The 25,731-nt window shown below is 37.3% G+C and overlaps 1 protein-coding gene across 2 annotated transcripts; it reads left to right on the top strand.

The window, feature by feature from the left end:
• Positions 1-133: 133 nt before the first annotated feature.
• On the top strand, positions 134-25,486 carry LOC137393300 (uncharacterized). Of its 2 annotated transcripts, none has more exons than XM_068079787.1 (9): positions 134-762; positions 1,488-1,597; positions 1,766-1,978; positions 9,369-9,520; positions 11,135-11,354; positions 12,819-13,226; positions 13,483-13,815; positions 16,441-16,650; positions 23,418-25,486. In XM_068079787.1, exons 2-9 carry the CDS (start codon positions 1,504-1,506, stop codon positions 25,193-25,195), a joined length of 3,408 nt encoding a protein of 1,135 aa, XP_067935888.1. In that variant the 5' UTR covers positions 134-762; positions 1,488-1,503; the 3' UTR covers positions 25,196-25,486. The 2 variants fall into 2 exon arrangements, with proteins under 2 accessions (XP_067935888.1, XP_067935887.1); XM_068079786.1 differs by having other exon boundaries at positions 12,819-13,235.
• Positions 25,487-25,731: the final 245 nt, after the last annotated feature.

Genomic DNA, 25,731 nt, shown 5'->3' with positions numbered 1-25,731 from the left:
AGCTAAGGTCAATTCGTATAGATAGTCTCAGTACATAAACCAACAGGCGATAAATGTACTATTTGATCTAATGCAAAGACCACGCAAAGGTGCGTGTGTAATTGGTATCATCTTAACCATGGTGGATGGTATTTGTACGGATATATTTCTACGATAAGAGAATAGCAAAAGCCATGGAAAGAGTGATGCGTGCGCTGTTGCGGAAAGAGACATGTTTTAAACCTAATGAATTAAGCAACAGTTTGTGATGTGTGTTGAAATCTTGCAAACGCGAATTATTTATATTGAAAGCCGATTACTCAAAGTTGCAAGTATTCGGCTTTTTGTAATTACAAATGTAGAATCGTCCAACGCTTGTGTTGAGCGTAAAATGTAGTAGAAATATTATTGGCATTTTGAACAACTTGTTATTTTCAAATAAACAATCATGCGTTAAACGGCAATGGTTTTACCGAATGTGTCACTATCGTAGTCCAATACGTAAGTAAAACAAAAAAATGTCAAATAACTTTTGCATGAATCCACGACACATGATTATCATCTTAACTTACTATACATAATGGGTTTACATGACTTATGTAATATAACAGTTTAGGTAACTTCAGTATATACAATGAAGTAACGTCATTGTTAAAATTATCTTGTCAAGTAGCATTGAACTAACTGACCAAATGTTTTTGAGTCAACTTATTGATGAGTTGGCTAGTTACTGCACAACTGGATGGACTTGACCCTGAATTAGTAATGCACCAATTCACAATAGTAAGTAGTAAGGTTTGAAATTATACTCCAAAATTTGACTTCAGTACATCATAAGTGGTGATATGAATTTGTCTTACCAGACCACATCCTTGTAAACAAAAACTTAAATCAAAACCCAAGGTTTTTAGTGTCAAATTATTTTTATATTGGTAATAATGGAATATATTATCTATACTACAATAATATGCCATCGTATAACATGTTAGTGCACTGCAAGATATGCATAAAATATTTATTTCATGCTGTTTAGTAACTATGAAACTATATTAACTATGTTTCTTTGGACTCAATAAATATTACTTTTGGTAATATTTTTTTCTCTATTACTCCTTGTGTGATGCTAAAACTATAAATAATCAACTCCAAGAATACAATCATAATAACATATGTAAATCATTCATAATTTTTACACAAAATGTAGTACTTCATGTGGAAGGGATTAAGCGTGGAAGAGCATTGAAGTCATCAATGGAAAAATAATTTTAATGAGTTCATATTTTATGAATAGATTTTTTGTTATAACCTACACATTCAAAGGTCTCTTGGTCTTACATTAAGTGATGTATGACGAAATAAGTTTTACTCAGAGGGGCTGTTGGGCCTGGGACTATGCCAATTAGGTCCTATTGTGTTCGGTTATGTAAAATACTAATGCATAAAATTTGACCATCATAATAAACTGTCATGTCTCTGAAATTCTTTATTCAACTGGCATTACACTTTAGGTCAGGGTAAAAAAGCATGTACAACAATTGGTACAGCCAGCCATCTACAAGCAACAGTGCCAACAGCTCATCATGGGTCCAAGAAGCTGGTTATCAAACAGACCGAACTGGTATGTTGTTTAATCAAAACTAAATCATGTTCACTAATACAGGTTAGGATTTTGCTCAGCTGACTAAAACTAAGCCCCATTTATAAGGGTTAGGTCATAATTTTGTTTGATTAAATTTAATTCTCATACGCATTTATGTTGTCTAATGACATTTTTTGGCTTTGAAAGGCTTTGGATTCAAGCAACAGAGTGGTGCTGCTATGTTAGCCAGCTTGGATGACAAAGTTGCTGATGCCGATAGCAAGCTGCGAGATTTCATGGCAGAAATTGAATCACTAGATACTGGAGATGCCGCTGCATCAGAAACGCCTAGCGATGCTACGCGAAGCTCTATGCCAGGTTTTGTCAGCGGTGGGCATGTGCTGCCAGCTACCTCTTCAGGTACTGCTTTTACACAACTTAATAAGCACCGCATGATTGAGGTAAACCATGAAAGCTTGTGTTCTTGTAGGGTGCTTTAACACATTCTAACCTAATCATATATGCTTATGGCCTGTCGCTTGCATATTTTTATTAGATTTTTGAATATCTTTTTTGCATGTGATTCTTTATAAAAACTCTTTGAAAAAATCTTAAATAAAAAATTGATAAAATAATAGAGATTCTTTAAACAAACTACAAGATTTGATGGCTGGTTTTTATGCACTTTTGACTGTATGTATATTAGGAACATACGGCTAAATTCGGGTATCAGATTTATTAGTAAGTTCATTACTCGATTCCAAGTTCAGCAGTGAAAGCTGTGTGAGGATGTTGCTCTCTACAGCTTTTTTGACTTCAGACTGAATTCAATTTTGTCCAAAATATTTTGGCTGACGTACGCTCAGCTTTTGTGGTGTAAAAGCTAGAGTTTCTATTCTAGAGCTTCAATCTAAGTTTTTTTTCAATCAGTGGAAAACTTTGCACAAGAATCAATGCATTTGGAAAGTTTTAATATTGTCATGATAATAATAAGATACGTTTAACATTTTTTGTAGCTTAGTAAACTGGCTGTAAAAGAAAAACGCTGTCATTTTTTTAGTTTGACCAAAAGGCAGATTCTATTCTCTAATATAGAAATTTATTTATCAGAAACATAGGCACAATGTTGAAGAATTTCACTTGCTGAAATACCTTTAGATTCTGTGTACAAATTTCCTTTGTGTTATTCCTAAACTGAAAAGAAAAATGTTTTTAAACCACCACCTTGTGCTGTGTTTTTGAGTAAAAAGAAAACCAACTGCTTTATTTTATTTTGCGAAATGATAACCCAATATCTTAAATTTATTGTGGCACATTGGGTAGATAGATCTGTTAATTCCATGAGTTGCGATCAATCTATATAGGCGAGCCGTTAGTAATAGAGAACCATAATAAAAGAGTTAAAAATTCCCAGGAGGATATTCTGGGTTTTTCATTTGAAGTGTGTTGAATAATTTCATGTTTTGTTGAAATAAGGTATCAGTAAAAATCATTTGTGGTTAGCTTGAAATCTATATTTTTTTCTCTTAAAGTTTGTGTATAAAGGTGTCCAGCTATAGCTATTAAAAGCTTGGAATAAAGAATTTGTAATGCAGAAGATTTGATCTCTGTACCTCCCATTTGTTAGTCAACTGCCTTACTAACTGAGCTACAGAGCTTGATATATGTCCCTATATGGAAAAAAATAGGCTAGCGCTTTATGCCATGACGTAAAGTCATAGCGTAGCTCCGTAGAAGCCGTAGCTCTTATTAGTAAGCTTACTCAAATTTTGCATTGGCATTGTGCCAGGCTAATAGCAAGTGGCAGGCAACTCTCAATACCTCTCAATGTTTATAAGCTGAATTTTAATACCCGGGCAACGCCGGGTAGCGCAGCTAGTATGTTCATATATAAAAACATATGAATAGATTAGCTTTTTAGAAAGGGCATGTTTACAGTGTTTGTTGACAGTTTAATTTCTTTAAAAGACTTAAAAATTTGATCCTTTGATATCTTTATTACAACAGTTTTCAAAACCACTGGTTGAGCATTGGCTTATTTGTACTAGGCTCAGAGTATTAACATTCATTGAAATACTAATGTTGCAAAAGTGTACAAGCTGTGCAGTCAATTTTAACAAAAAAATTAAGGGCACATGCCTAGTTGCAGCTGTATACCATTGGAATAGTGTTTTGTGCAGGCAAAGTTGAATGTTTTTATGTTGTTACCTGATCTAGCTAGCTTCAGGCGTGTGAGAACATGGGAATAGTTAGGTTATTGTATGGTAGTATTGTATTAAAAACTCTAGCTGGATTCGCTTCTTGAAACATGAGTAACCTTTTAGCAAAGACTGCACAATATTATAAGTCATGAATGTATTGCTTTCGCACTTAATGTCATACCATTTTTCTCAATTTTTTTTATTTTCAGTTCAAATGTGATAGGAATTGTAGCTTTTATATGGGAGATCTTATTAAGAGTTGTGTTGTACACCAATAGCTAAATATTAAAGGCATGGTAGTAGCAGTCATTGAACTTAAAACCCCTGGAATGGCAATCACGTGACTTTTACGTTGATAATAATACGTAACGTATGCGCCATATTGGAGAGCTAATCGAATGCTAGTTCCGTTTGTAAACAAACGGTGAAAAATGACAGAAATCATACCTGCCAACTCTCACGCATTGGGCGTGAGACTCACGCAATCACCCCAAAGAAAAAATAAAAATGCGTGAGATTTTTGCCCCAATTTCCGCAATTTTATATATACTATCATTGATACATCAATTGCCCCAAAACCAAATCTCACGCATTGCCCCACTCTTGGGTTTGGCAGGTCTGACAGAAATGTACATGTTGAATAGTTATTTTCCAGCTGGGTGTTAATGAAAGCTACTCCTACACAACGTTTAAGGCGTGGTCACACGAGCACCGAACCGACGTAGGTTCGGTTCGGAGGCTGGTTCGGTTCGTGGCACATGTCACACGGCATCCGAAGTCACTTCGCTTCCTAGATACCATACATATAGAGACAGGACACGGTTTCATTAGTAGTTGTTATGTATTTGAGTTAAATATTTCTATTGTAAACAAAAAACTTTGAGGAACAATTATAAATTATAATTACACAGCAGATTTATCAGAAGATCGTTCAGATACTCAAAATAAATCACTCGATACAAAGATTTTGCTAACCCTTCCCATCAACATAATTATATTTTTTTATTAACATATGAATGTTTTTCTATGCTGAGTACATAACAAACAAAAACAGTCTTTATCATAGTACTGTGGTTTTACATAAATAAATCAATCAACGATACTTCATCAGGATGAATATGATACATTACTTATATTCTACACGAAAAAAAATCACAACCATTCCCTTACATTTATGCAAAACTTAAGTGCAACATCTTACATTTATGCAACCCAATCACAAGTCCGGGTGAACCTTGTCGTAAATTGCTTCATGTTGTTTATTTAACGAAATAAAAGTATCGTCCCATTTCTTTTTTTAACTTTACTCATACGCACGTAAGGAGAAATGTGACGCGTGCTCGCTAGAATTCTAGAATTTTGACCAGCCAATAAGAGCAAGGGTTCGGCACGAAATTTCGAGCAGTACCGAAATAGTTCGTTTCGGCTAGAAATGTCTTCAGCCGAACTTTTTACAGCTGAGAGCGACGTCGTTTTGCGTCATTTAGTTCGGTTCGGTGCTCGTGTGACCACGCCTTTAGAGTGCCCTGATAGAAGAAAATCTATTCATAACATATGGAGTGGGATATATCAAATGATAAGTAGATGTATAATAGATTTTCGTGGACCATGTTACTCATCCAAACTGTTGTATTACAAATGCATAAACCCAGCAAACGATATATTCAGGCAAATAACGACTGTTCCATTATATTAAAATTTATAACTCTTATGCATAAATGCATATGGAAAAACTTAGCACATGAAGTATTTCGATAAAAACAACACATATGCTGCCAAAACAGAAACTGTTTTCAAGATTTAAGTGATAATAGCTTATGAATGTATGATATGTATAATACAGTATCTGTAAAAGATGGAATGAACTACTGCAACAACTGAACGGAAATTAAAAACAGTTGTAATAGAGGATAATCAAAATAATGCAAACAAGAAAATGCTGGAATTAGTGTAATCAGATGATTAAACTTATGCATACAAGTTACAGAAACTGTGTAAAAGGAGATTTGTATAGAACTGGATATTGAGCCAGGGTGCATCAGAGTTTCTTAGAACTAAATCAGATTAGGAATAACAGCACAACAACAGCTGCAGATGAATATTACAGTGATTACATTGTTACTGGCCTTTAAAAAGTACTACTTTAGTATTGTATGCCACAAAGATGCACCTTGCAGTTTGAGTGTAGGATTTTAGCATAATGATGCTGTCGGAGGTCATAAAACGACTGAATAAGGTTTTTCATCAATGACGCAGTGGTTGGATATGTCATCTACCGTATCCGTAAGGTGTTTCCCAAAGCATAACACATCACTAGATCTTACACTACTGATAAAATACACCACACAATGGAGTGGATCTGGCTTTGTATGAATACGAAAGTATTGATCTGCAACTATCAGGATCCTGATGACATCGCCTGATGGACCCACCAATCCTCCATTGTTTTGTAGCTTGAGTAGAGTATAGAGATGTCGGTACTGGATACTTGACTTAGTGGTAACCAGCAACTGACGGCCAATGTAACGACAGCACTTTCGTTAGCTTTTGCACAATGTAGCCAGCTATATAGACTATACTGTTACCTGTAACAGAAATTTGACATCTGAAATCATTGCGTTCCACAAACTGATCAACTTCTGGAGTAGCCTGTATGATGAGAATCTCGTTTTGAGCAGTAACATTACCTGTCTTACTAGCATCTGATTCTGCACCACATTTGCTGATAAGTTTGCGAAGGTAGCCTTAAACTGAGTAACAGTAGGATTATTATTCCAACCCCCTAAACAAAAGCATCAATTATAACAATTACATAAAATCAACAAAAATGAATGTCTTATTCACATAAACATAGTACCCTTAATATACAACAATACAACTAATAAAATAAACGAAAATAAAACAGCTCAAAATGCTACCATATCGCTATGAAAAATGAAAATGTGGCAATTTTCGCTGGAAGTCATTCACACCCATCTTAGGCATAAAGCTTAAAGGTTGACTTGCAACAAAATTCACATTACCGTCATTTGATATGAAAAGATTCATCATGTCTTACCCTGTTGTGTTGTAGGCAGGGTTGTTAAAAATCGATGCTTTTTTTTAAATCAAAAAAATCGATTTCTATTGATTTATTTGATTTTTTTACTTAAATCGATTTTTTTGTTCCAAAAAGATGTTTTGTGTTCTAAATTGCAAGTTATTGCTATCAATTTGGAATTTATGATTTGCAGGGGTATTATGTAGTTTTATTACAACAACTAGGAAATGAAAAAACATTTACACAGTTAACACACGATAAAAAGGACAGCATAATTTATGCGTTGGACATTAAATCCTAGAAACGAAGATGAAGAATCACAGAGAACAGATCACACAACTGCTAAGCTGCAGACATATTCATAGGCACTTGCTGTGGCAGCTGTCACTGTTTTGGGTGCTGTTTGAGGTTTTTAAAATTTTTTTAGATATAGCTACTTTAAGTTGAGCAACCTTGCAGCACTGTGCTTGACAATATGGTTTTAAATTCAATCATTGAAAAGTATCATTCAACATTGAAAAATATTACCTTTAAATGACTTCAGTCAAACGTTTTAACCTGCTGTCAAAACATGGATCATTGAAATGTTCGTTGCAGATAAGTGCTCAAGGATCAGGCTTATTCACTCTTCCGCAGTTGCGATACCATTGTAAATAACGAGAGTTCTCAGTTGCTTTGTTTGGAAATCTAAAAACTAAAATGAAACTGTAGTAGTTAGTTAGCAACAGTAGTAATAACAATAGTATTATTACTCTTATCTCCTTACTGCTAGCTAGATCCAGGTACAACAATAAATAATATTATAAGCACAACAAACACTTCCTTCAAATATAAATATTTAGAAATAACCTAATGGGTTGTAGTTCCAAAATATTAATATAAAAAAATTCCAAATTTAATTAATAAAAAACCTTCGTTCTGAAGGAAGAAAATTTCACTCACTAGCTTATAAATTTATCTAATCACCGACAAAATACAGTCAAACTCGTACACTCAGTAGTGACACTGATCAACTCTCACTCACCCAGTGACTAGTGTAGTAAACTAACTAGTGGCAGTACTAACTAATAGTAGCACAACTATTAGTAGTCGTAGACTTGAGCAATAGCAATAGAACTAGTAGTAGAAGTGACTCACTTGTGAAATGTCATGCCTTTTCCTTTAAAAGTCCATTCTTGCGGTTTTTGCAGTTCATGGAATAGCAATAGCACTGTGCACCTACACCATTATCTCTCGTACATAAATTATTAGTAGTAATCTCAGTAGTCTGTTCCTTTGATTGAGCGGTGTATTCGTGACCTTCCATAGCTGTTAAATCTGAAATTAGATTTCTTTCTCACATTGAACACAATGAAATTAACTTGAACATTAACTGATAATGGCGTCGGCCGGATTTCCGTACTCGCAAATGACCTTTGCCCTTCCAGGGGTTTTTAGTTCAATGGTAGCAGTCTACTCATTTCGCGAAAGTTATGGGACGAATAACTCTATGTTAATCGGGAATAATTTCCTACTGGACTAATTTATAATGTTTGTCTTCTTTGTGTGCGACCCGTAGTATAAGTCGATGACAAAAGCATATTATCCTGTGTAGTTATTGGTGCGATGGTTTCCTTGGCGAACTAAAATAGTTTTATAATTATTATTGCACAGGTTTTCTTTTATAGAAATTTTTAAGGTAATTTAATATCCATCACGGGGCTCCATCCTACGAGCTGGTTCACACTATATCGACGTTGATACCACAATACTTCGGTGATCGTCGGTGATAACGATGTTCACACTATAACAAACCCATCCGCGTTTACTTCAGCAAACACTCCGTGACATAGTGTTCGCATTTTTCTTTTTAATTTTTTACGAAAAAATCTCTTTATTTTCGTGTGCTTGAATAAAATACTAGTTCCACAGCAACTATTATATACAAAAATAAATAAATCAGCGACCGCGAATTACCATCGCCGAAATGGTTCACATTATACAGGTAGTCGTCAACGCTCGGGAAAATATTGGCAAGGTTTGACAGCTGCAAACCTTCCCCGACGTGTCCGCGTTGCTTTCTCGATGCCCTCGGTTTACAGTTCACACAATCGACGATGAGCGCCGAAAGGAAAGCGCCTACATACGGCGATATAATGTGAACCAGTCTTACTAAAAATAAAATCGCATTGCATTTTCGCAAATAATTGTTTGGAAACGTATGTAATAGTTCAACATTTTGAAAGAACGAATCTTTTTTATGGTTTATCGAACTTGTTCAAGTATTACAAAGACAGCATATGCAATAACTTGATATTTTTATGATACTGAAACAGCCCTTTATCAGTTGCCAAATGCGCTTATTGAAGTGTTGCGTAGACAACTGTGTGTAATCGGCAGCATTTGCCATCACTTGCGAAATGGCAGACCGAGGTAGGCAAATCTCAAATTACTGCTGACACAAAATGTGAAGCGGTTGTGACAGCATAACTGTGTAAAATTATTATGTCCAATTTTGTTTAGAATTATGTCAACACTGCAGACGCTATAACAGAATGCCAATTGAGTTCTTTTGTCTAATCATATTCAGCAGAATCTGAAAGAGCAGCGGAGGAGTCTGCGGCGGCGGAGGAGCCGGTGGTTGAGCCCACTACCAGCTGGCAGCACTTTTTGGATGAGAACACAAAGCATTATTACTACTGGAATTCAGAGACTAATGCCGTTACTTGGAATCTCCCACAGGTGAATAGTTTTATTAGGGTTTGTCTAGTGTAGTTACAGCTCTTGGAATCCTCAATGATTCACAGAGTTCAGCAAAAAAATGTTGACTTCCGAGTATGACTACTTACCAGCAGCTTGAAGGCTTAAATATGCACACTGCATGGGAAAACAGGTCTTCAGTTTCATTCGTAATTTTGTAGCTGTAGTATTTTTTGTATTCATTTTGTAGCGGATTTTTCATTCATGTTGTTAGACCTAAGGCTAGCTAGCTCACACTATATCGCCGCATGTCAGCGTTTTCCTTGCGGCGTTCATCGTCGATCATGTCAACCGTAAACCGGTGGCATCGACGAAGCAACGCGGACACGTCGGGAAAATTCGCAGCTCTCAAACCTTCCCAATATTTCGCCGAGCATTGACGACCTCCTTTATAATGTGAACCACTCGGCGATAGAAATTCATAATCGCTGATAGTGGGATTCATTTATGTCCGTTTAAGACTATTGCTGCGGGACTAGTATTTGATTTCAGTGATGCGAAATCAAAAATTTAAATTTAAAAAGAAAAATGACATCACTACGTCACGGATTATTTGCTGAAGTAAACGTGGATGGGTTTGTGATAGTGTAAACATTGTTATTATCAACGATCACTGAAGTATTGTGGCATCAACTCCGAGATGCGGCGATATAGTGTGAACCAGCCTTTAGCCCTTCTTTGTGGAACTGCAGGTTGACTTCGCTTGTTAATATTTACTTGTTCTCAGCTTAGTTCAGTAGAGCTCAGCTCTACTATAGAGGATTGTTAGCCTTCCCTTAGCTCTCTATAAGCATCCAAATATCAGAAACTACAGGCTACTAATGCTATGGTTTTATCATCTTTTGGCCTTCAAAGGCGTGCATTGTGTAGCATCAGTGTCTGTCTGTTTGTCAGCTTTTGTCTGTCTTCAAAACACTCAAGATTTGCATAATTTTACACATCACACATTCTATATGTATATTATTACCTTACTGCTATACTCTAAAGTACTTTAAAAGCCTCTCCGTTGTTGCTTAGAATATTTAAAAAATAATTTTAATAATAACATTTTATCTTCATAAAGTATAAATTACAAGAAACAATCATATGTCTGAAGATTGAATTTTATTGGCTGGAAGTAAAAACTGCTCTTCTAAAATGTCAACATTGTTTAGACACTGTTAAATGACAGAGAATTGACCTTTGTAGGGAATTTGTTCCAAAAGAATGTTTCTATCAATTAATTGTTGAGTTTTTTCTTTTGTGTAGCCGAACTTTCAATTCTGTAAGCATGGAAAACTGGTTATCTCTTCTGCAGATTTTATTGGTAAATAATTATATTTTAATTATTTTTATGGTTTTATCATAAAACTTTTACCACGCTTGTGTTGTTCATTTTCATCACATCCACAGCAATGGCTTGGATGCTTGAATATATTCTAGAATGGATATGTACAAAATATTTTTCACACTATTTAACGGTTAGTATCTTTTATGTTATAGAATGTTGTTGTAAATAGCGACAAAGCTGACTACGGTAATAGCTCAGTACAGCACTGAAAAGTTAAGTTTAAGGGTGAGTTATGCTTTTCTAATGAATGAATGCAACCTTTTTAGGACTATTCCGAATATCTCGTAAGACTCAAACTCTATCACGAGGCAGTTGCTGCGGGCCGAAAGACTCTACCCGCTGCGAGTATGGATGCGGCGGCTAGTAATAACGTATCAACTGCGGACAAACAAGCAGCAAGCGGGGAGGAAGTTTGTGTAGCCATTAGCAATACAGCTGAAGCTACGGAGGAGGTGAAACAGAGCTCTGACCTGCCAGATGAAATAGGTACACCGATTGAGTTTTTATAAGTAGCTGGAGTCATGTGATGAGTCATGTGATGAGAGTGGTTGCCACTGGCGTTAGCTGAGAGAAATGCTTAGCATTACTGTCATTCTCTTTTGGGTCATGTTCCTAGGTTGAGACAGACTAAAATACCATATGTACACATGTATACATTGGTCTCATGTATAAGTCGATAGATATTTTAAGACAAAAAAAATCGCATTATTATTAAGTATTACTAATATATAAATCGACCCGGCTATTATAGAATATCCTAGAATAATTATATCAAATTTTGTTATTCAATAATAAGCATAACTTTAAAGATTTGAAGTTGTTTGTACTCAATACAATAAATAGAATTCTTCAACATATTTAATAGAGGTTTGAGGTTATTTGTGCAATGACTGCACACTGCAACGAATGTCAGTTGTTGTCTGTTCTCAATCACATTTTTGCTACTTTTTGGCTGGTAAACAAATAAAAAACAATTGCGTGCATGTCAAGGTCTTTAAACATACGTACATTCGACTTGACGAGGAATTTACAGTTGTAAAGTTCCGCTTAACGTTTTCCTAAGTATATCCCAAGATTCCAAACTATGGCGTTTTCATGATTGCTGTGATTAACTGTTCGTTTTTGAGCTTTTAAGAGCTTGTAATCACATTTCCACATATTTTGCACCTACAACACAGCAGAGTAAGACATGAAGAACCTTTTAATACCAAATAACTGTGATGTGAATTTTGTTGCGAATAAACCTTTAACCTGACCAACTCCTTTAGTAAATCACATTGTATACACAACGCATGCCTGACATCTGATCAGCAAATGGTGGTTTCTCCATAATATTGTTAGATAATGGACATGGTTCCTATAGGACTTTTTGTTGTTGTTACATGTGTTCTTGTTTAGATCTAATGCTATAGTTGTTAGTGATGTAATGGGGAGGGACAGTAGTTCTGTTCACTTTTGCTATCCGTTGCATCTTTCATGATGCAACGGATAGCATGCTGCAAAGCTGCTGCTAAACGGATAGCATGCTGCATGATGCAAAGCTTGTAAAACTTCTGTCAATCCATCGTTTTTTTTGACGTCATCACTCTGTTTGCACATGCGCTCGTTCACAAAAAAGTCGCCATCTTTGTAGAAAACGATCATCATTCTCTTGATTAATAGTATTTTTTGGTGTTGTTTTGATACTAAAATAAAAAATTTGCAACCAAAAGCATTGTTTGCAATAATTAATTGCAGAAGCTTCGTGTTTTTAATGATAAAAGTTGTCCATAAAGATGGCAGACAACGATAGAATGACATCACGAAAAAATGAAGGATATGATGTGTTAGACTATAACTGGTGTCGTTTTTTCAATCATTCGCTAACTATTGGGTTCAGAGAATGAAGGAATGGATTTCATACAAGAGCATGTAAACTAATACCCAGTTTTAAACGCACTGCTGTTGTAGGGCCCCAGCTGCCCAAAAATCTACGAAGCCACCTACCTGCTGACGTTGATTCAGCAACAACTATCATGCCAGAAGCTGACGCCTCTGTGAGTGCTGACACGATAGTAACTCCTGTTGCATCCACAGACACTGTGATACCCTCTGACGCCGCTGTTCATAGTAGCGTTACAGACTCGGTTACTGAATCTGCCGACATACCTCACCACACAGACGAAATTGTTCCCGAGTCAGTGACAGCAGTAGTTAAATCTCTTGGAGGTATCGTCGGATATGAGTCAGATAGCCCGTCTGAGAATGAGGATCCTCCATGTGTGGAGACGAACATAGAGGGTGGTACTGCAGCCCCCAAACTCAAATCACTTGTTGCCTATGATGACACATACACAGTGAATGATGAGGAAGAAAATGGTAACACTGGTTAGTCTATAGATATTAGTCTATAGAATGGTAACACTGGTTAGTCTATAGATATTAGTCTATAGAGTGGTAACACTGGTTAGTCTATAGATATTTATGTTCATTCTAAATAATTTATATATTTCTCTGGATCGTAATTCATCACATATTACAAGTTTTGCGCTAAAAGTAAAGATTGTAGAAATTCGAAATTGACTTTGAAAAATCTTTATCGTTTTGACTGATATTTGGCTAAATATTTTTCTAGAAGCTGTCCCAGAGAAGTTGGACCCCCCTGCTGTTAGCGGACCCCAATTACCAGCCGAGACAGAAGATACCAATCAAATGACCAATGGTTATTCTATGCAAGATTATAGCCAGGGATATGAGCAGATGTACAGTGAAAATACTGACCCGAATAGCATGATCATGTATGACCAGTATAGCCATTATCAGGGCCACTTAGACTATGGTACTGCGGAAGGGCATGCCACGCTAGCCTTAGGTGCAACAAGCGGCCAAGACACGGATGTAGTGTATGGTCCAGTCGCTAGAGATGTTTCATATGGGGCCAATCAAGAAGCTCCTCTGGTTTTCACAGGTTTGTTGGTGACTTATCTTATTCATGAATATGATTGGTGGATCGAAAGTGTAAACGCAGTAGAGCTACGTAGCATGCAGATTGTAGATGAATAACATAAAACTGAGGCTACTTTAGGTTTTTGTTCCTATGTTTTGCTATAATTGGTCCTTTAAGATGAAATTTCTCAAGATTTTATCAGAAAGTATCGGTATTTTTCTATCATTTGCAATTACTTTTGATGCTTGAGATGATCTGACTGGCAGGATGTTTCAAGATTTAAATTAAATTGACAAAACTTGCTGGCAGTTAAAACGCTCAAAAGAAAAATAAATGCAAGATGACGTCAATAGATGGTATCGTTGCGATACTTGATATCCGTTCTAGTTGCAGCATTACTTGTCTTTATTCTGTCTGTCTCTTTGCAGCTACAGACATCATAATCATGCTTTCGCTTGATCTGAGTGTTTTAATAATTTTGAATCATCATGGTACTTAGATCGCCTCAAACAAAAATCAATCGCAAATGATAGAAAAATACCAATACTTTCTGACAAAATCTTCTGGTATTTTGTGTAATTCCATCTGTACTTTATGATATTATAGGTGTTAGTTTAGGTAGTTGTTTCAGAGCCGTTACTTGTGAAAGGGGAGAATAGCAAAATATGTACACTTTAAATTTCATGGTAAAAACTGGAGTTACCATAAAACCTCTAATTGAATGTCATCTCTATTTGAACGCCGCCTTTATTTGACCGCCACTACGAGAACAAGGTTGAAAAATAGAGCGCCACTCTTTATTTGAACGCCACTCTCTATTTGAACGCCACTTTGACTATCTTTGATCTTTATGAACCCATAATATCAAGCGATCACTAGAAGTGTCCTCAAAATCGTACTAATAATGAATCACATTAATAATAATAATCAATTCTCTCGTCCAACTCCAAAGATTTTCGCTTTTTGTCGTTAAAACTTGGCAAACAACATCATAAAAATAATTACTAACTGTCTCAGGCTAATAGTAGTTCTTTGTTTAACGCGGTCTTAATACTTCAAAGAACATGCATATAAAAACGGTTTCCAAGTTTTGGCCCAAAGGTTACGTTTAGCCAGCAAACTTTAACGCGTTGCATTTGGGCTAAATGCAGCGCGTAAAAGTTTTGCTCTACCAAAAAATTGTTTGAACGCTAATATCGACTAGTTCAGCAGTGCAGAAGAATAATTGAGGTCAGAAAATATTGTAGAAGGTATTGAACAACTAGAAGATGTTCGTTCCATCGAAAGCAACAATCAGAATGCAGCTATCCGAGCAAACAATACAAATATTTTTGTTTCAAAAAGTTAATTTTTGTTTCTGCGTGTAATATAAGTATGGTTCATTTATGCCACTTGTTCATGAATATGTATTTGTAGCATTTGATAGATTATCATTATATAGCTTATAAATACGCAGATTTATAGCATGTTATTTAATAGCATCCTTGCGGCTATCTTACGGCTTACAATAGATCGATGCTCGTAACTCCATTTATATTGCACATAAAAAACTAGTTTTGGCTACAACTGTAGCAAACATATCAATTAGTGCAATGAGCCTTTATGCAAAGTTGTTAAATATAGGTATAAGACAAAAATATGTCTTTAAATTTAGAATGAAATAAAAATTGAAAATGCCAACAAATTGCAAAGAAGGACACGGGATATAATATCATCGCAGGTCAATTGCAAGGGATAGGCTAGATGATAGAGGTAGATGACTGGTAGAGATATTTCTTGGTTTCTCGATGCATATTTATTAAGAGACATTTGACAAGTTGGAGGTAAGTTCGCAGATTTATTGCATCCAAAAGGTTTAATATTGCTCCACCGGAAAAAAAGAGCAAAATATAGGTGACGTTCGCTTTGCCCATAGTAGGGCTAAATTTATCTACCCAAAATTATGACGAGCCATTTGAAAAATACAACGACAGCCTCTATTTCAATGCCATCTCAAATTGACCGCCACTACTGTAACAGTGGAAGGGTTGAAATATAGCGCGCCATAACGTTCAATTAGAGGTTTTACGGTATATATAGATATAAAGCAATATATATACAAACTGCAATATATATATATATATCAGTTGATGACATTTTGGGAATGTTTAATATTGCATAAAGGTAGTTTGGTTTTGCTTGTTGATATATTGTGAGTTGTCAACTCATGCATACAATGTTTCAATTTTCTGTATCATATAATGCTTCGTAGTAGATTAGAGGCATTGTATGGCTAGATGTGTTGTTTTAAACAAAGTGCGTCCCATTCAAAGATGACCACAGCAAAACTACATTTAATACGCACCATTAATCAAACAGGAAGTACAGCCAGAATAACCAGTTTAAAAGTTGTGGAAGTGTATCTAATAATACAGTATTTGTGGAACAGGTAAATCAATTTGTTTTTACATGCCCTGATTTAATTTACATCCGCATGACATCAGCCGCAATCTCCTTGAACTATGTAGTGATTTGGAAAAGTATAATGCAAGAACATGCCAAAATGACAAACTGTTGACAGAGCTTGTTTTTCCACAAGCTCGGATTTTCCGCTAGCTCTGGTAATATTTATTGGCATTTTTTTATGATAATCTTTTGTGCTTTTAGGAGCGCCTCCACCACCTCCTCCTCCGCTAGAGCAAGCGGAAGAAAAATCAAATGGACTATCATCCATGGAGATATCTGAGTTTTCATCAGTTATAATGGAAAAGCTGGACTTTTTGGACACACAAATGTCAAGTCTGAGCAAACTCCAACTATTGCTTGTCCAACTCAAGACTCGGCTAGATGACTGGCAGGCCGGTGGGCTCTCCAAGCGTGAGTCCTACATCTATTTTCACCTAGCAGTTCAGTCAAACCACTTCTACTTCTACTTGAACTTTCACTTCAACTTCAAGTTTCTACCTAATACATGATTCTAAACCTGAAGTAATTTCTAATATACAGCATTTGGAGTTTCTTGAAGCACCTTTGTTTCATATTTGAATGTGAAGCGGTGTGTGAAGATGGAAATAGTCGAAAAGTATGAAATATAAATATATAATGTTAAATAAAAATATTAAGATAATAACGATTTATAAGCTAACTAGCAGTAATTCTAGCTTTGCCCAAGAGTGTTTTTTATTTGGAGTGGATAGCCTTTAGGTGGGTGTTTAGAAGGCTGGTTTTCAGGAATCAAATGAATTTTGAAACCAAATACTTTGGATTACCTGGTAGAAGGCACAGAACATGTGCGTGTGAAGTTTGGATTAAATCGGCCAAAACATGTATAAAACCGCAAGTCACATGAACTCATAAACACGCATAGACACAATGACAAAGCTGGATTTAATAATATAGATTTAAACTTCACTTAGTTAATGTTAGAGTAAGTTACACCGCTGGCCTTTGTCACCACTCTTACCTCTTAAACTTTCTATGGCAGAGCTTCCACTTACATTCTTACCTTTTGAGGATAAAATAAAGATTAAAACCTCGTAATTATTTATTGTTTCATTGTTATTGTGTTTAAGCTCGTGGCTTTTTACATTTAATTTTTGATTATTATGTGTAAGGACCTGAGGGATTTATGATGCCGATAACATATGTTATCGTATGTTTTTGGGCTGTTGAAAAATTAGAAGAATTGCAGCACATTCATTTTATAGGAATTTTTCTGGATTCTAGAATGAATGCAGTGTGTTTTTACAAAAATAGTTGCTTCAACATACAATGGTTTTAACATATGAAGCAGATATTAGGGTGAATTAACTATGTATGTAGAGATAGGTTTGTGCGCTATCTCCTTTCTCTGTATCCTTCGCGCTTTCATCATAACCAAAATGTTTTTTCATGTCTGGCAAATGTGAAATAGAGTTTTCTCTTTTGTTGATGCTAGTTACCTCTTTGCCAAGTTCTGCGACCTCTGCGGAATCTGTGCAGCTTGTGCTTGGAGAAATACTATCATTAAAGAGGTGGTTATAACGGTGGTCAAACCTGTAACTGTTTTTTTTTATTTTGGCAATGTAAGTTCTTGTTAGCTCGTACATTCTCAGTTATAGGAGTTGTGTGCTCGCAACAAACAGTTTAGGAAACCTCACCCATATTCTAAATCCTAGGTGCCCAAATGGAGGCCCGCGGGCCTAATCCGGCCCTCCAGCTGTTTTTATCAGGCCCCCCAGCTGTTGCAATTTTTAAAGTTTTGAAAATTTTAAAGAGTTTGTTTGGCAATGTATTATTGTATCAGTAGTGATTATTACCGTACTTTTCGAACTATTAACCGCACCTCTATATTGGCCGCATCTGCTTTATTTAAAAAAACGGTAATAAAACAATACATAGCCTTTTATGTACCTATGCCGCAGAACTCATGACGGGGCTTTTAACACGGCAGCAACTTTGCTCGTTAAAACAGAACAGTGCCGTTAGGCACTGTTTTGTATTAACCGACGCTTTTAACCCAGTGCCTCACGGAACAGTACCGCAGTAGGCAAAGTTTCGTTTTTTATTTCACCGCTAGAGGCGCATTAACCCTAGAAGCCAGTTAATGCGCCCTAGCGGCGAAAGAAAAAACTGCAGAATAGCCGCAGCCTCTAAATCAGCCGCATGGCTCAAAATATCGCAAAAAAGTAGCGGCTAATAGTCGAAAAGGTACGATAGTTATCTGAAGTCACCTGACCAGCATTATCGACAATACTAGGGTTTAGTTTTGCGTTAGTGTTGTGGATTTCTCAGCATAAATTGTTTGATTGTATGACTTGTAATAAAAAAAGTGGATGATAAGTACGACACTGAATTTCCGCCATTGTCGACGCAGAACAAAACCCTTAAAATGGAAATGGTGGCCCTGAGAAGGGCCGAGGTGGTTGGTGGGACTACTGGCACTCAGAAATCGATTTTGACTGGTGAGTCCAGTAGCCCGAGAGGGTCACTATCATCCCCGATGGAGTCTACCGATGGGCGGACGATCTTGGACTCCACTTCATGCCGTGGAGTAGGGCAAGCATCACGGGCTGGCCTCCAGTACGGCCGTCGGTCCTGCCGTGGCCTTTGGTAGCGTTGCCCTCAGTGATGGTGTTGGCGACAGGGTGAACGCGCCCTCGGTCTCTGGGGTTCAGTCTGGGTAGACTGTGTTTTCCGGTGCTCAGCAGAGACGTGCGCATGCAGGAGAGGCTGAGTGGTGAACACCTCATCACAGGAGGAGCAGCGGTGTCTGTGTACACGAGCGTGCCTCCGTAGGTCACGCTCTTTGTTGCAAGAAAAATCGCAAAAAGTACACGAGTGCTTCATGCTTGAAAAGCGAATGAACTGTAAATCAGTGTGTACCCGTATTTATAGACAGTCAGCATGCGTAAGAGAGTTGATGACGTCTTTTCTAAGCCTATAATCTGGCAGCTTCAAATTGCTGACTCAATGGATCTATATTACGTTCGTCGCAATTCAGACAGATTTGAATAGTCATTTATAAGGCGCACGCTTAACACTTGTCCAATGTATGGGTTATGCTAGCAATTTTTTTAAGTTAACCATTTGTTACCATATTGTTCTAAGATTTGTATGTTACTATACAAACACTAAAAATTATTAATACTCGTATTGCGTGATTATTTAGTGACAAATGTTATCGTTTTTGTATTCGAAATATGTTATTGTGGAATTGGTTGACCTAATTACTGTGCAGCCAATCAATTGTAGATTTGTCCCTGGGATTGCTATATAACCTGTCAGTTTTATCATTGCTGGTGTGTTACTGCTTGGCATTGAGAGATATAACACCAATAAAGATACTGCGTTCTTTACAATAACTCTGCTTGATTTTCAAAAGCAAATAGGGTATAAAATTCTTGTCACTGTTTCTGACTTTAGCATTGTGATATTAGCCAGCGTATCATAGCTGCTTTCACTATAAAGGCTATTGACCGAACATCAAGAATTATTGCGCTTGGCTTGCTAGGGTGTAACAGTTGAGAAAAGACACCATCGAGTCTGTTTATCGGCTCACTATCGAGTCTGTTTATCGGCTCACAATCGAGTCTGTTTATCGGCTCACGATCGAGTCTTTTTATCGGCTCACTCCCGAGTCTGTTTATCGGCTCACCCACGAGTCTGTTTATCGGCTCACCATCGAGTCTGTTTATCGGCTCACGCCCGAGTCTGTTTATCGGCTCACCCACGAGTCTGTTTATCGGCTCACCCACGAGTCTGTTTATCGGCTCACTCCCGAGTCTGTTTATCGGCTCACCCACGAGTCTGTTTATCGGCTCACTTCCGAGTCTGTTTATCGGCTCACCCACGAGTCTGTTTATCGGTTCACCCACGAGTCTGTTTATCGGCTCACGCTCGAGTCTGTTTAACGGCTCACCCACGAGTCTGTTTATCGGCTCGCCATCGAGTCTGTTTATCGGCTCACCATCGAGTCTGTTTATCGGCTCGCCCACAAGTCTGTTCATCAACTCATCGAGTTTGCGTGAACTCGCTCTCGATTTGGGAGTTGTCTATCCTCGTCGAGCAGAATTTACTTCAGACTAGTGACTTAAAAAAATAATTCGTAAGCAATCATGGCTCAGAGATTGGTAGACAGAGAAAACCGACGTTTTAATCCAAACTGGACTACACAATTCTTTTTTCATGAAGTAAAAGGGAAACCTATATGTTTGATATGCAATAATTCAGTCGCTATAAACAAGGTAGCAAATATCAAAAGGCATTACACTCAAAACCATCTTGACTATGACGGAAGATTTCCTCTAGGGACAGCTAGGAGGCAGGAACAGCTTGGTAGATTAACAAGGCAGGCTAATGGACAAATGGCTATGATGAGGGGAGCTACAGGCTTGCAACAAAGAGCAGCTACTGCTGGTTATGAAGTTTGTTATAAAATTGCCAAAGCGATGGCTCCATACAGCCACAGTGAACTGTTCAAAGAATGCATGGTTTCAGCCGTTCAAGGGCTTTACCCCGAAAAGCTAGATATTCAGCAAGCTGTTCAGTCAGTACCGCTATCTAGGAATACGTGTGCCCGACGGATAGAAGCTATTGCCAATCATGTGATTGAAGGTGTCATATATAACTTGAACAGGTGTAAATCATTTTCAGTTGCAGTAGATGAGAGTACTGACATAAACGATGTTGCTCAGCTGAGTGTGTTTGTTCGGTATTATCTCAACAGCAAGTTTAGTGAGGACCTTGCAGCAGTTATTCCACTGACAGAACGTACGACTGGAGAAAATATATATCAGGCATTCAAGGCTTACATGGACTCCCATAAAGTGTCATTGCATAAGATAATTTCTGTAGCAACAGATGGCGCCCCAGCTATGGTGGGTGTATATTCTGGTTTTGTTAATCGCCTGAAAGAAAACAATCCTCAGATGATTGCATTTCATTGTATCATACACGAAAGCATTCTCTGTGCACAACTGAAAAATGAATATGGAAGCCTTATGCTGGACATAATGAAACTAATAAACTTTCTCAGATCAAAATCATCTCTACGACACCGCCAGCTTAGAAAATTTCTGCAGGAGTCTGATTCTCAGTATGATGAATTGTTAGTACACAACAATGTCAGGTTAGTACCATACTGCTATCTTCGAATTATATTTGACATACTTATTTTCATTACATTATGATGAGGGGAAAAAGCCCAGCAAAGTTGTGAATATTGTCAATTATTTTTAATATACAATGTACATTAATGTATATTTGCAGATGGCTGAGTAAGGGTAGAGCTTTGCAAAGAGTATGGACTGTAAGACAGCATATTGAGCAGTTTCTTAGTGAGATTGGAGGAGATGCAGCAGAACGATTTTTAGAGATTCTCAGATCGGAGCATTCACTGAGAGACATGGCTTTTCTGACAGACATCTTGGCTCATCTGAATGACCTAAATTTGAAATTGCAGGGTGAAGGTCGTAATGTGGTAGAACTCTGGCAGGCAGTAACATCTTTTAAAGACAAACTCCACTGCTTTTACGAGGACATAAACAGTGATATGAACCACTTTCCGATCATCAGAGAATTTGTGAATGGTCGTGATGATGTCGTGGACCTTACAACAGCACGCGCTTTTCTCATTGATGTTTCTTCAGAGATGGAGCGTCGCTTTGCTGCCTTTGATAGTATCAATGGCATTATTGAGCTGGTTGCGTGCCCATTTCAGGCACATCATCTTTGGAAAGCCCAAGTTGATAACTTTCCTCATGTTCAGAGAGGTGTGGCAGAATTAGAGCTGTGTGATTTAAAGGCAGATATATTGGCTAAAGCTCAATTTGCTGAGCAAACTATTGTAGGGTTCTGAACGCAACCTGCTGTCCAGGAGAAGTATCCTATGCTATGCAATATGGCAGTGCACTTACTTTCTTTGGTACAACCTACTTGTGTGAATCAATGTTTTCAAAGCTGACATTTATAAAAAGTAGGTATCGGAGTGTACTGACAGAGGAACATACTCAACAGCTCTTAGCTGTAGCAGTAACCAAAGATAAACCAGATATTGCAGCAATAGCTGCAAAGCAAACTCGCTTTCATGTGTCTCATTAACATTACAGATACTTCTTCTGCACAGTAGATTTTGTTGAGAATAAACCTACATGTGTTATTATGTTACACCTAGTTACTTTCACGTTTATGTTGATGTATATATGTTTACTTACACATTACTCAAAATACACATACATTTACATATATACAGCTGTATTCATGCCTGGCCCTCCTGATAAGGCCTGGTTACCTGTTTGGCCCACCAGCAAAAGTATTTGGGCACCCCTGTTCTAAATTCATTCTATAGGTTGGACAACTTGTTTACTATAAAATCTTTTTTTTTTGTGTTGCGCTAGAATTACATACATCTGTTTGTGCTAAATAGTAATAAAGTTCGCAGCCGGTATGCGAATAGGCATTTGCTAAGAAAGTGATATTTAGTCGTTCCTAAATTAAACTAAAGAATCTGTAATTAATTTGGCTCTTTTTATATGATGAAAACATTTTATAATACATTTGATCATCATTCAATTTATTGACAAATATTTCTATATCATGCATGCACGAATAACAATTGGCATAGATAATACGAAGCTATAGATTTAAGGTATGTTAGCCTTGACTATTTTTAGCCATACAACCTTTTTAATAAACTGTCTGGTTATTCACTGATTTTTACAGTTGTCATTTGACTTGGCTCCATAACGTTGTCTGAATAAAAAAATATTTTTGGTACATGCTATCAGCTTAGGTTACATGTTTGTACATGTTCTGGTTCCATTTTCTTTGCTTGTCAGAAATTGGCAAGGAGAAATTGATAACCCGACAGCTTATGACCTTGCTAAAAATAAGCAACGTGTGGAACAAAGTTTGGCATCGCTTGGCTCCTGGACTGCATTAGCTAACCATTAATAACTTTTCGTAGGATTCTTCAGGATGAACACTATGTAGTTAAGATGGCAGTTTGGTGTTAGGCCATTTTAAATAATAAAATATTTGGAAATTTAAATGTTTATGCTCTTTTCCGTTTGGCCTTGTCTGTTCTTGATTGTTAGCACTTAGATCAATGCGTCTTCACTAACTCCAATAACTGTTGAGTTTTTGTTTTGTTTTCCCTCTTGTAGATTATCTAATAGAGCGACTGGAAGAAACAGATGCCCTTCTGGAAATTTGTGAATCGGAGTCGGCGCCTGTTGGTTGGAAATGCAACTGGAGTCGTAAAGAGAAACAGTATTATTACATTCATGAAATCACTGATGAACTTTCATGGAGTTACCCTCAGGATGATGTTGAAGCTGTGAAAAAGCTGGCTGCAAGACAAGATGGCAAGTCTAGTGGGCAGAGTACGGCGCCCTCGGGTACCTTGTCTCATCTATCTCAAGCTATTGAAGCTCGAACTGTAGATGCGGACTTGAAGGCCTTGTTCTTACAGAAAGTTATTGAAAAATGTACAGATACAATGAAGGAATCAACTAAAGATACTGAGGGTGATGCTCCAAATGACAAGGCTCCGACTCTGCCATCAGAATCTTCTGGTAAGGCCGGTGGTAAAGCAGATGCTCATGCCTCGAATGAAAATAAGAGTAAAGAGATGTTAAAGGAATCTTCAAGCAAATCATCAAAAACAAAAAGGCCACTTCCAGAGGATTCAGACTGCTCAGATGACTCATATAAGAGCAAGAAGGCCAAGCATAAGCAAAAGAGTGAACAGGTTGAAAAAAAGCATAAAAAACACAGCAAACACAAAAAAAATAAATCGTCTAGTAAAAAATCAAAGCAGAAAAAGCGGCATAGCCGAAGTAGCTCTTCTGAGGAACCGGGTGAGGTAAAGCCGAAAAAAAGTAGTTATAAACCCAAGACAGATAAAAAGATTAACCGATCCCCTGTGCAAAGAATAAAAACCCCTGATAGTTCACCTGATACAAAAGCCGCTCGACTCCGACTCAGCTCAAAAATATTCAAGCTGGACCATTCTGGCTCGGGGTCTAAGCCACCCCAACATTCTAGCTCGAGTTGTTTTGCAGAAAAAGAGCCGAAAGAAAAAATAGACATGTTTGATAACAGTTCACGGGTGGTTGCCCATACACCGTCGCCTCATAACATGGAACCCAGCACAACTCTACAGACGAGCAAGCGCAAAGAAGACTCTATTTCCATTAGCCATCGCAGCCCAAGTCCTCTGGTTGAGTTTGCTACTGAGATCCCACCCATGCCAAAAACTGTCAAAGACAAAAATTCTGATGACGAGATGGAAATCTCATCTGGTTCAAGTAGACCACCGTCACCAGAACTTGAAGGTGATGCAGCCATCAACAAAACACCAGGCCATATTGACACCGAGGATGATATGGAAAGCTTTCTTCAATCAATTCAGAGAGATATGCATGCGGGAAAGTCATCGCAATCAATGGTAAATCCTGAACCACTGTCAGGAGATCATGAGTTACCTCCTCCTATTTCTTCACAGCAGTTGCCCCCTCCTAAACCAAAGCCGAAGCTATCCGCTTCCAAGATAACACCGGAATTGCCCACTCCTAAGCCAGTTTCTCGAGCTGGAGCTCCTGTATTTTATGAAGCTCCTGCAGAAAAGCAGAAAGTGGTAATGAATGCACCTGTCTTGTACTCCGCTCCTACAGTTCCCGCGCAGCAAGAGCCACCTGTTCCAAACCTTCCCGTGAGTCAAAAAGATGTCAGTCCTGTTAGATTCCCTGAGGTCTCTCAGCAAGCTCCAGCTGTAGCTGAGACTAGTAAACCTGTCAAAGACAAATCTAAGCATAAGAAGTCATCAAAGAAAGGTAGTAAGATGCCAGCAGCATTGGTTCAAAAATGGCAAAAGGTTCAGTCTGAAATCACGACAGATATAGAAAAGGAGATACAGATGAAAAAGGAGCTGCTCAGCTAGTCTTTAAAGAGACACGGTGTCTTCTATTTAATTTTAATTCTGTATAAAAACTGAATAAGATGTTTCAATGAAAAAACTGTTCAGCTGTAAATAATTGAAGGCTTCTTCTGTATATATTTCATTTTTATACTAAAAGCTTTGTGTAAGGTGAGTATCAATTGATTTGATCAATTTGTATTTATTGCTTATTGACCTTTTCACTGCATATTACAAATGATATGATGTATTGTTATTATCCTTATAGGAAGGCATTAATAATCAAGTCTTATAAGGGCACCATGTCAAAACGAATCCAGTTTTCCTACAGCTATAGTTTCCTTGTAAGTGATGTAGCTATATTTGATGCTGTTCTACTCAAGTTCGTATTAAGTCATCTGTGGGAACTTTGGCCTTTGGCTATTTAATTGGATAAACCATTCACTGCAGCCGATAATGCTCTGAAAGTTTGTATGTATCGAATGACATCAACATTACCTATTGTTGTCATTGACAACGAATAATCAATAGCAGAGTAGCCTGTCGCATTGAATGTGCAT

Source organism: Watersipora subatra, chromosome 4 (assembly GCF_963576615.1).
Source record: "Watersipora subatra chromosome 4, tzWatSuba1.1, whole genome shotgun sequence".
Lineage (NCBI taxonomy): Eukaryota > Metazoa > Bryozoa > Gymnolaemata > Cheilostomatida > Watersiporidae > Watersipora > Watersipora subatra.
The sequence above is the reverse complement of the archived record's forward strand: the minus strand, read 5'-3'. Positions and strand labels throughout refer to the sequence as shown.

Excerpts from the sequence above, each read along its gene's own strand:
- LOC137393300 (XM_068079786.1), top strand. The coding sequence starts at position 1,504 with ATGTACAACAATTGGTACAGCCAGCCATCTACAAGCAACAGTGCCAAC. Across the intron at positions 13,816-16,440 it reads AGCTCCTCTGGTTTTCACAG|GAGCGCCTCCACCACCTCCT; the intron begins GTTTGTTGGTGA and ends TTGTGCTTTTAG. Across the intron at positions 16,651-23,417 it reads GGCCGGTGGGCTCTCCAAGC|ATTATCTAATAGAGCGACTG; the intron begins GTGAGTCCTACA and ends TCCCTCTTGTAG.